Here is a 12,281-nt window from a genome sequence, read left to right as displayed (position 1 = left end):
AATTCTCTAGTTTTATTAGAATCTGTTATTGGCAGTTGAAGCATATAATTTTTGATGATTTTTTGAACTAGAAGATTTTGAAACTTGAATTGAACATTCTTGCAGGAAGGCATTTTTCTGAACATCTTCCGCAGGAATTATACATAATAATCATAGTATTATAAGATCCTTGAAAGAAATCTTAATCTAAGTTAAACATTGCATGTGTTCTTGGTATATAAAATTACATCTTTCCCTTAAGATTAAATGAGTTTTCATCCTTTGATAATGCTATAGTGTTATTAATTGTAAGTGGACTATGCTCGAAGCCAACTATCTGCGTCATTATGAATAGAATTTATATCTAGTGACTTTTATGATTTTTCCTCTTTATCTTTAATTGCAAACACATTCATTGTAGTCTTTTATTGGGGTCATCTGCATTGACCATTTGGATGGTTAATGGGTGAATTTATATCAACTGTGCTAACATTAGATGTGCTTCCTTGAAGGGCGGTGAAATATGCTCTTTGAGATATGATTTGACAGTTCCCTTTGCACGATATTTGGCTATGTATAACATCAGCAATTTGAAAAGATATCATATAGCAAGAGTCTATAGGAGGGACAACCCTTCAAAGGGTCGGTATCGTGAATTCTACCAGTGTGATTTTGATATTGCTGGGCAGTATGCATCAATGGTACCTGATTTTGAAGTGATTAAGGTTTTGACTGAGCTGCTTGATGAACTTGACATAGGTGACTATGAGGTAGTGGTTCCTTATTCATTCTGATTATTGTTTTTTATCTGAGGGTTAGTATGAAGTAGTGGTTAGTTATTCTATTTGCACTTACTTGTAAACAAATTTCATGCAAATAATATAGCTAACATATGCAGGAATTAATGGAATTTTCAACATACAGGTGAAATTGAATCATCGTAAATTGTTAGATGGAATGCTTGAAATATGTGGTGTACCCAAGGAAAAATTTAGAACAATATGCTCTGCTATTGATAAGCTGGATAAGCAGCCTTGGGAGCAAGTTCAAAAAGAAATGGTAATAGTAAATGCATTGATTAATCAATTACTTAAATTTCATTTGTTGTTGTTGTAATGGTCATTAGCATTTTGATGAACACTTCACATGAAACAGGAGTGGTGAATTTTTAATGATGTATACTGTGTGGGTCCTAATGAAATATACAGAGTATTTTAAAATTTTGACTTTAAATTATTCAATGACTCAATTACAATATTCAAACCATTTTGTTGAGAATCTAAAATGTTTTTTTTTCCATGGGGATCTGGTTTGATTTTGAATTGACCATATTGTGTGTTTTTGGTTGTTCAGATGAGGTATTTGGGGCCTCTCCTATTTTTTAATATAATTTCATTAGAAGATTACATGGTATGCCCCATATGGTAAGAGACTGAGCAGACTGTAACTGGTTCCAAAGATAGACTAAAGACATATACCAACCACCTGTGTATTTTACCTGTAAACACTACCACCAACCATAGACTGATCTTGATTTTAACAACAGATAGACACCATACATGACCAAAACTCATACTTAAAGAGCACCAGCCAAGATATTAAAATAACTTCAAGCCAAGATTCACTGCAAACCAAATAAGACCACTTATATCTACAGAACAAGAACCATCTTCTATCTTCACTAGTGCAGCCATCTTAGCCAGAAACTTGATTGAATTCTCAGCCTTGGCCACATTAAATCTCTCTTTCCAAGGAGAAGACTTGCACTGGTTCTAAGAACATCAAAGCTAAGCCTTTATTCCTTCGTCTTCTTGGAGTTGAAAGCACTGTATATTTGCAATCTTACAAACTAGTTTCGCTAAACTTGCTTGGCTGTTCCTAACTGTATAGGTAAAGGCAAGCCAATAGAATTCAAAACACAAGTTTAGAAGAGAGACAAGCTTTTCAGTTGACATTTTATTGACATTCTGCTCTAAATCAACTCGTATCTTCCCAGAGCCTTTGATTGTTAGTTAATCTTAGTAGGTCTTCAATGACCATAGAAGAGATTTCAGTATTTTCTCTGTGTCTAGCTTCACTTTCAACATAATCTCGGCCTAAAATCTCAATGCAATACCTCATAAGGCTCATCCTATTGGAAAGAAACACTTTCTTCAATCCTGGTGTTTTGGTCCCTCTCCTGAAAGGTGAATGTATCAATGTATGTGATCTTCCCCGACAACTAGACTCCTTTACAAATGTTCTCTGTAATTTTTCTTGCTTGGACTTTAGTTAATTTATTCTAAATTTCTCAATTAAGGTTTGAATTGGGGTGTTCCCTGCTAGGATTAGTTATTTATCTTATTAGATTTAAGCTATCTTTAACACTCATATGCAACTTTATTACTATTTTAACTCAAGAATGGAAGGTGTAGGTGTTATTTAAGTTGCCTATAACCAACAATGGATTCCCTTTACAGGTCCAAGTCTGTATCAGGGAGGCTTATGAAGTGCTGACCCCTACCCTCTATTGGGATAAGATCTATTTGCTTGGACTTATACAAGCCCCTCCTTGGTAACATCACAGTCTTCCCTTCTATGAATCAAATAGTGATAGGATTGAAATATAATTTCTATATACTATCATTAGTATTTAATTTATTTATCTTAAATATATATATATATATATCTTATATATATTAGGACAAATAAGGATCTCTGATTCTAATAGAATGCAAATATAATATTATGCAATTCATCATTGATTTATAGATAAATTACAGCATATCACTATGCTGTGATATAAAACTTGCCAGCCATTTAAGTAAAGGAATCCTCTTTTAATAGGCATTATTAACATGTATTCTGAATATCAGTTATAATTTAAAAGTAACATTTGGTGACTTAAGATGAGTTTTCTCTCATTTTTCAGAGAGATGATCTTAGACCATCCTATAATGGTGCCATTCAAATTTGTCTAAAATCTTATTTGCATGATAGTATGTCTCAGATTCATCCCTTTCTAGTTATTCTATTATGCTAGATAAACCAAAGTAGAACCACACATGGGATATTGGTGCAAGGCACCTCCCTAATTTTGATTTTTGGAGTGATTAGAGATTAGTTTGGTGTGTGTGTGTTTAATAAGTTCCAAGAATCCTTGGAGTGCAACTAATCCAAATGTAAGAGCCAAGTTGTTCACTAGGTCTTAGGTTGCTAAAAGTTGCTCATTGAGCCAAGAGTTGCTCAATAGGTCATATATGATTAGGATGGAAAATTAAGGTCTTTGATTACTTAAATAGGTCCTCTTTATCTTATCTAGGGTCCTAGAATGGTCCTAGGTGGACCCATTTGGCCAAAAAGCCCTAAGGAGCAAAAATTGCTCAAAAGTTGCTTGAGCAACTTTTGCAAATTTTGCAAGAAATTGCAAAATGGTAGTTTTGGTGGTTGTAACTACCCATGCTCGGGTATATGAGCATGGAAGATCATATTTTGAAGGTTGGAATGTTTACCATCAGTTTGATGCACATGTGGAGGTTTTGTACGGACAAATTTCTTTGTTTTCTATTGCTTAATGGTGTAGTACGACTATGTACGGATTGGCATAGGAGATCAAGTTCATTTTTTTTTTTTTATAGTTTAGTCTTTCTTGGTTCTTTTTCATATTTACACTTGTGCTGAAGTCTTAAGGTTTGCAAGCTACAACATTTTGATTGCTGAGTGGCCTAAGTATTGCTTCACAAGGTTGTTTGTACAAAAATGGTTCTGACCTAATCACCCACAGTGGAAAATGCATGAAACCAGGTGGGGTGATAGGTTAGATAGTGTACATAGCATTGTGGGATTGTTTTGCACTTTTATGATGGGTTTCCAAGCCATGGAGTGATGCCCTAGGCTGACTGCTAGGAGTATGTGAGCCTGGATAGTTTTGGAAAAGGTGTTGCAGAGCACACCCATGATCATGTTGGGTCAATCCAATGGAGTTCCTAGAAGCTCTAGGAAGTCACCTTGAATGTGCAAGTGGAGTGGAAGGGTGGTTGGGGGTTTGAAGAGATTGAGAGATTTTTGATTGTCGATTGGACTGGAGGCCTAAAACAATGGCTAAAAACTAGGGCTTAGGAGTAAGTAGGGTTGTGGGTGTTTTGAAGTTTTGCAAATTTGGAATCTTGGAGTGCTAGGGGATAGCTTTTAGATTCCTAATGTTGTACTAGGGGTTGTTTGGGAGAATTTGAAGTGTGGGAGCAAAATAGGGTTACTAGACCTAGAAATCATTAGGCCTAATTAGCCTTTGTGAAGAAATGGAGTTTTCTTTGGTTGTTGTGATCAGAAGTGTTGGATGAGGTCAGGAAGGTTATGTAGCATATCTACAATATTAGTAGACTCCAAGGAAGTGAGAGTACAAGATCATAAGCGAGGGTTAGGGATCTAAGGGAAAAAAGGATTAGTAGGACTAGTGCCTAGGAAGGGAGATTAAGCCTACACCAGATCAACTACACCTAGGAGGCAAGTTGGTGAAAGAGTCTTCGAGGCTTGGATTGGTGGACAGGACATGGAGCAAGAATCATTCTGATTCAAGGTTAGAACCTTAGTGAAGAGTGGTCATTGGATTGACCCCTAGGCCCTCTGCATCAAATATGCATTTGAAATTATGAAATGAATGAAAAAACAAAGCATACATAGAGTATACACATTAATTCATGAAGACACAAACATACACATAATATACACATTGTTACATTTTTTTTTCCTTTACTAGAATGATTCATTTATTCATATTGCAGATCATAGCTTTGATACCATTTGCAATGTACCTTGTTGGGACTTTACTTAAATTTTTCAATTAGTATTTGAATTGGGATGTTCCCTGATAGGATTAGTTATTAATCATATTATATTTAAGCTATCTTTAACACTCATATCCAAGCTTATTACTATTTCAACTCAAGGATGGAAGTTGTAGTTGTTATCCAAGTCGCCTAGAAACCAACAATGGATTTGTTAGTATTTTTCCTTGATGATTTGATTCATGTTTTGTGTACTAGCACATATATTAGCTGAGACTGTTTTTGCTCATTTAGTATTATTACTTGTGCTTGTAGTTGATTATGTTGGTTAAGATGTGTCTTTGAATCACTATGAGTTGGAACGATGAGGTGGAATATACAACGAGCTAGTTGGTGATTGCTGGAAGTGAAGTTTGGTAAATCCGGTCTTGTGACTGCAGCTTTGACAGTATAATGAATTGTGATGATACATGTCATACATTTGGATAGGGCTTACTATTGCATGAATGGGTAAAAACTGTAATGTCCCCACTATTAGGGTTATTAAGGGACAAGTTATACCGGAAAAATAAATGTTAGAATTTAAACAATAATAAGTCGAACTACACTATTCTACCCTCTATTTTAAACCCCAATCTTAAGGATGTCTCTAGATTGTGCTTCCAACTCATAGCTACCTCACTGTCTTCCCGGGAGCGCACCCCTTAAGATTCTTCTTGGACGAGACATCCTCTATCCAAGGCCAATCACATATGCATATGTTGACATCATTAGAATATTCTGATGCATGGAGATTCTCTATTAATCCTAGTAATGGTGGTCAGCTAGAGACCTTAATGCCTCGCATACCCCATGATAGGAATCCCTACTAATCTCTATGATGTCAGTCCCATGAACTGGCACAAGGGATCAAATATTCTTACATAAGAAATCATGATACTATTACAATAGTCAAATAATTTTCAAATATTCACATCTTCTTATACAATACATTATGTTCAAATATATATTCACAATTCAAATAATCATCATCAAGTATTCACTATTCGAATATATTATTTAAAATATAATTGATGACTTCATCATACTATACCTTGACCAAATCGTGGGGTCCACACTACCTCATTGTCTGTTGAGTTCAAAGTTTCATTTCATTCTTGTTAAGGGGAATTTTACCTTGGGTTCCACCCAACATGAATGGGGCACTCTTTCCACATGCTGCTGACTATGTTATTCAATGTGACTGCTGCTGGAGATGATTGTCCTTCTCTTCTTTATTTGATGCTGACGTGGCCACTCTATATTGCAGCCGCATGCTTGAACCGTTTCGTTTGTTTCGTACTCATTATCCTTTTTCCTATGTTTTTCTCCTTCGATGCTATCCAATGCCTATGACACCGTTCACTAGCGGTGGGTCAATCCATCATACGTGGCATTACTTGTTGACTCTTACCCGTGTGCTATGTGATTCCCATAGTCTTCAATATGGAGGCGATATTTATAAATACCTGCCATGTACCATGTCAGATATTTTTCTAATGTCATTGGTCGTCGTCGCCACATATCATATCAATGTCCATCATGTTTGTAGCTGATGATATGTTTTTTCAACTTTTCCATTATTTATAATCTGGCAGATAAAAGGGATTGACGTGGCTTATAAGAGTCATCTTGATCCATTATGACCATGTGGAATCTTTGGTTCATTCTATAGCACCGATGAATATGATATTGCCATTTCAGCATTACCCCCTTTTTAATTTCTCGTGCTCGTTGCTCTACAAAGAGATGCAATGAAAATATTGCAGGCAAAGAAAGTAATCGACAGATAGCTGGGAGCTTTCCATCATACAATATAAGCAGCAAGGATGTTAATGTGTCACTTTATCACGGGTATGCCATGGGAATATTTTCCACCATTCAGGATGCACGCAAATTGTGTGCATCCTGAATATTGTAAAGCATATATTGGCCATGTGTATCATTTGCCTCTGATGGGAGTTTTGTTCCTCTTTCACTTTGCGTTCGTTGCATATAGGCACAAAACCTATGATTATAAAACGGTTGCTGGAAACAAGAAGTGGGGATTACTGTTCTCTTTGAAGAAGATACAAAATACCCTCAATGAGCTCATCATGATGAAGATCACCAATAGTCTTAGCCCACCATTTAGGCTGGAGAGTAGGAGAACCAACATCGGATGTAGGAGCTAGAATTGGTATTGGATCTTGAATGGGTGGAAGATTGAGCTCATCATGATGAAGATCACCAATAGTCTTAGCCCACCATTTAGGCTGGAGAGTAGGAGAACCAACATCGGATGTAGGAGCTAGAATTGGTATTGGATCTTGAATGGGTGGAAGATTACCATCATCTAGAGGAAATTTAGGTTGAGCATCTCCAAACTCAGAATTTGCATCATCCCTCCCATTAGGTAGACCTAGTGGAAGACAAACACCCAAATCAAAAGCCTTTAAAGGTTGATCCTCAAAATTCTGCATAGATGAGGATGAGTGAAAAGGTCCACATGTTTCATCAAAGATAACATCTTTGTCAAAGACAAGACAATCAATGTCTACATCTATCAATCGGAAAGCCTTATGGTTGTTACTGTCCCTGTGAACATAAGCTTTTGACTCTTGGAATCCAACTTGGAGCACTTGGAATCTGGAATCCATGCATAAGCTAAAGAGCCAAAGATTTTGAGATGATTGATCCTAGGTTTGAAACTAGTCCAAACTTTTTCAGGGGTCTTTCCTTCAACAACCAGTGTAGGGTACCTATTAAGAAGATAGACCGCAATAAAAACTACTTCTGCCAAAACTTATTAGGAACACTCCTATATTATAACATGGAACGGGCCATCTCAACAATCGTACGACTGCACTGCTCTACAACATCGGTTCTCTGAGGAGTGTGGGGTATGGTTAAGTAGCATTTTATACCATGTGTGTCACAGAAATTGGAGAATGCAGTAGAACAAAATACCCCCACCCCCCGGTTATTTGACCTAGGAGTGATTATACAACCAAATTCTTTTTATACCAAGGCCTTAAACTTCTCAAACACAATAAAAGCATATGTTTTTTGTCTAAGAAAATACACCTACATTTTGTGATTGAAATCATCAACAAAAAGAAATAAATACCTACAACCAGTAGCAAAAGGTTTATGCATTGGCCCATAAATATCAGCATGAACTAGCTGAAGTACCTTAGAGGCTTGCCATGAGTCACCATTTGTGAACGGTGACCTATGTTGCTTCCTAGGCTGACAAGCTCCGCAAACACCATGATGCTGAGTCTAGATCTTAGGTAAACTAGCTACAACTCCCTCCCGAGTCAAAGGAGAGAGATAGTGCACATTTAAGTGCTCATAACATTGATGCCAAAGATTGGTGATGGAAGAACTTCAGGCTACCATGGCTAACTCTCGAGAATCGCTAGTATCCAAATGTCAATAAAGACCATGATCCTCAATACCAATAGCTACAGTAGTGTGAGTCTCTTGATCAATAATCGAACAATTATGTGAGCTGAATACAACATCCAACTAAGGAGAATGCCACATGATCTGAGTGACAGAGAAGATTTAGTTTCATGCTAGCAACGTAGTACACATTGAGGAATATGAGACCCGTTCTACTAGAATGTACCTGAACAGTGCCCTTACCGACAACTGTGTATTATTCTTCTTCTCCAAAAACAACAGAGTAGTGTGAGTCTCTTGATCAATAATCGAACAATTGTGTGAGCTGAATACAACATCCAACTAAGGAGAATGCTACATGATCTGAGTGACAGAGAGAAGATTTAGTTCCATGCTAGGAATGTAGTACACATTGAGGAATATGAGACCCATTCTACCAAAATGTACTTGAACAGTGCCCTTACCGACAAATTGTGTATTATTCTCCTTCTCCAAAAACGATAGAGTTAGTGAACGGAGAGAAGTTTGTGAACGAATCATGCCGATTAGAAAAGTGATGCGAAGCAGCCGAGTCAATGTACTAGGTACAAGACTTCACATGATCTGCAAAGCTTTTAGCCATGAAGGCGTAAAAGGAAAATTCTTTTTGCTCAATGTGCTCGGCAACATGCGTTTTTTGCTAAGACCCTCCCTTCTTGTGTTTAGAACATAATCACTGATGGCAATCCTTCATGTGACCATATTTGTGACAGTAATTACACTTTGTTCTTTTTCTTAGAATTATCCTGAGGTTGACCTAAGCCTTTTTCCTGTGAAGGCTGACCTTTCCCTTTGTTCTTCGACTGAGAGTGTGCTGCAAAAGCTTGCTTTGTAGAAGATGAAGAAGAACTAGTTTCGAACTGTTGATTGCAACGGTCCTGTTGCAGAAGCTTGGTACAAAGGGCTGGAAACTTCAGATCAACATTTGTGGAAGTAATATTGAGAGTTTCAACAAAATGCTCATAAGACCTTAGAAGACTCTTCAAGGTAATAACCACCATGTCTTCTTCCATCTTTTGACCAATTGCCTCCAACTGATCACGAATGTCCTTAATCTTGCCAAATGCTTTTGTAAGGACGTTCTCTCATCCATCAACTTTTGTTAGATTTCAAATCTGACAAAACATATAAGAGGTTTGAATAGAACCCTAGCCAGCTGAAAAACACTAAAAAAATCTGCAAAAATGGCGTTTTTCATAGAAAAGGACCTAAAGAAAGGTCAAAATAGTGAGTAATGGCACCCAAAAACACATTAAAAGATAGTTGATTTTGTTGCAAACATGAGCAAGAGCATAAACCAGTGAGTGAAAAAGAAAAAAGCTGGAGCAAATCGCGACCAAAGTAGAGCTAAAAATTGTGTCGAACAGACGCTAGTTATAGACCTGGCGTATTTAAGAGGAAAGTCCCAGCAAAGACATGATCACATAGAGGAAAATTGTGCCAAAAATGGCACTCGAAGATTTGTGCTTCAGCAGAAAAATAAATTTTAAGACAAAATGTAGGTGAAAGCCCAAGATCCTTAAAAACTTGTTCCCTCCTCATTGGTTCCCAAAACCACAGATTGGGATCCTATGTGTTTTGCCAGCTTGATGCTTGGATTCCAATTGGTAAAAGGCCAACGTGACAAGATTGATTGATACGAATCCTACACTTCTGGCTCTGCAAAGCTAAGGCGAGTGCACCTAATCCTGAACAAATAGCTAAAATCCAAGGATGTTTGTGGCAGATAACTTGATTATAAGTGTGAAAATCCTTTGAAATGGCAATAAATTTAGAAAAAAATTAACTTGTATGAAAATTATGAAAAGTGTTGAAATTATATTGACTTCACAACTTCAATGATAACTTCAAAATGTAAGTACTTAATGTTACAAGCTAGGGTTGCCGTTGCACCAAAAAATCGACCTTGTCAATGCCCGATACAACCACTAGACTTATAGAACACAGGTTGTGGTTAAGTCATGTCATGAATCCCAAAGGGGAATAGTGGTGGTTAGTCTAGCAATCCCCCCCTTAGCGTTACCCGAGGAGATTTGAACCTGTGACTAAGCTTTGATACCACTTGTTACAAGCTGGGGTTTCCATTGCACCAAAAGATTGACCTGTCAATGCCCGATACAACCACTAGACTTATAGAACACAGGAGGCGGTTAAGCCATGTCACGAATCTTAAAGAGGAACGATGGCAGTTAGTCCAACACTTCAAACTTGTATGTTCTGAAAATAATAATAAATACAATTACTTGTGAATGAAATGGTTTTTAAAATAAGAATGCGTGTGAATTATTATAATAACTAAAGATACGAATTTTCAAAGGAAAGATATGAAATAATTGCCAGCATAGAGATTATGAATCACAAGTAATATAAAGCCCAATGCTAAGATTCAAAAGGCAATAGAGTCAATATTATAAGTTTATAATGTAGAACTTTATAAAATTTTAGGCACTTTAACTGTAAACAATTTAGTAACAAAGACATGACGGATCAAAAATATGTATGCAATTTCAAACTAGTCCAGATTGTGCTTTAACCCGTTAGGTATGGAGACAAACTAGATACAGACACAGCTACAATTAAATATTTCACTATATCTATGATAATCAAGTTTTAAAATGCTATAGATGATCCAATCCACTTGTCTGATTTTTAAATTGTTTACAGGATTTAAAAAATGTTTATAAAGGACAAAACTATATAGTATTTTTGACTCTAAAGCTTTGTGCAAATAAAAAAAACTTTCTTACTGGTTATACCAGAAACAAAAATGCAACGAAGATACTCATTACTGATGATCGATCCACTGCAATTCTATCCCAAATTTGCATATAAAAGTTTACTCAATGACCCAATATCCACAAGCTTTGTTCAAAAATTCAATCTTCGCCAAATAAAAAATAAATCAGGAGTGCATATGCAGAAGTTTTTTAGATATTGTATATGAATTGTATCAATTGTTTTTCGTTTGTTTTTAACATTTCATATTTATAATATATGGGAAGACATTTCCAATCATCACATCTTTTGTAACAAATAACTGAAAATTTAATATAATTTTGATTTAATATGATGGGCGGTTTTATGACTTTGTGTATTATCTCCTTAAAAATAGTGGCATAATGATTCGGATGATTTGCCCCATATGCAAAACTCCTCTGTCCAATTTTACACGTCTTTTCTATTCCTCTCATTTTTATTAATCCAATGTATTATTTCCTTCCAGGCCTGCAAATTGTTTGCAATTTCATCCTGCTGTCTGAACCATTTCTCTGCTTTTGTATCCATGCACTTCAGGCCTGCATCAAATACAGAACACTGTTAGATATAATTCACTGAACAAGACATGAATCAACAATGGACAATTTGAATTCATCGTGATTTCTGGAATAGCTTTCAGTTCGAATGGCATCAGAAACACCCTGGCGGCATGCTTCAATTTCCCCACGACTATAGCAGTTGGTTGTGATGTTCCATTTTGTTCACCTAACCATTCATAGAGTGTGTGTTTATTCCTCACATGAATCATCGAACTTGGTCATTGCAATTTATGGCTTTTTTCTAGTTATTGTCTCTGTCACAATCAAACTTTCTGTATGAATTTTATAAACTCATATTTTACAAATGTATGCCGTGCCGAAATCACGATCATCATCCAGTCAAAATTTTGCAAATTCTCCTTGTTCCACGCACATACCTGCAACAAGTACATATTGCTATTATATATAAATTTGTTGAACAAGACGCGGGTTATGGATATGTAAAAGACGGCGCAAAACTCTTGTAGCATCTTTCGTGTGATGACAAGTCCTCCAAGTGAATGCTTTTGAACCTTTGAATGCGAGAATACATGGATGGTGTGACTTCCTGCATTTACTGGAGGAAGAAGTTTGTTGTTTAGATTTCCATGATGCAGGTAATCTCATCTTCTGGAACTTACTCATAACTATGATGATGCTCCAAATGAAACAATGTATCTCCAGTAGTTATCGGGTTTTATGATGCATGTATAATCAATAAGCAGTAGATATTTTGAATGTAATTTTGAGTAATTTGGTACTTGTGAAGTCCATT

The 12,281-nt window shown here is 36.3% G+C and overlaps 1 protein-coding gene across 1 annotated transcript in view; it reads left to right on the top strand.

Moving 5' to 3' along the window:
- LOC149554436 (Class II aaRS and biotin synthetases superfamily protein) overlaps positions 1 to 12,281 on the top strand; it is a 78,912-nt gene that overhangs the window by 14,757 nt on the left and 51,874 nt on the right. Inside the window, exons 5-6 of the mRNA XM_089828490.1 lie at positions 492 to 749; positions 904 to 1,038. Of these exons, the coding sequence (XP_089684616.1) occupies positions 492 to 749; positions 904 to 1,038 (393 nt within the window). The remainder of the gene's footprint in view (positions 1 to 491; positions 750 to 903; positions 1,039 to 12,281) is intronic.

The sequence above is a fragment of the Cupressus sempervirens genome, chromosome 5 (assembly GCF_028749045.1).
Source record: "Cupressus sempervirens isolate cs-2001-9-10 chromosome 5, ASM2874904v1, whole genome shotgun sequence".
Taxonomy (NCBI): Eukaryota; Viridiplantae; Streptophyta; class Pinopsida; order Cupressales; family Cupressaceae; genus Cupressus; species Cupressus sempervirens.
The sequence above is the reverse complement of the archived record's forward strand: the minus strand, read 5'-3'. Positions and strand labels throughout refer to the sequence as shown.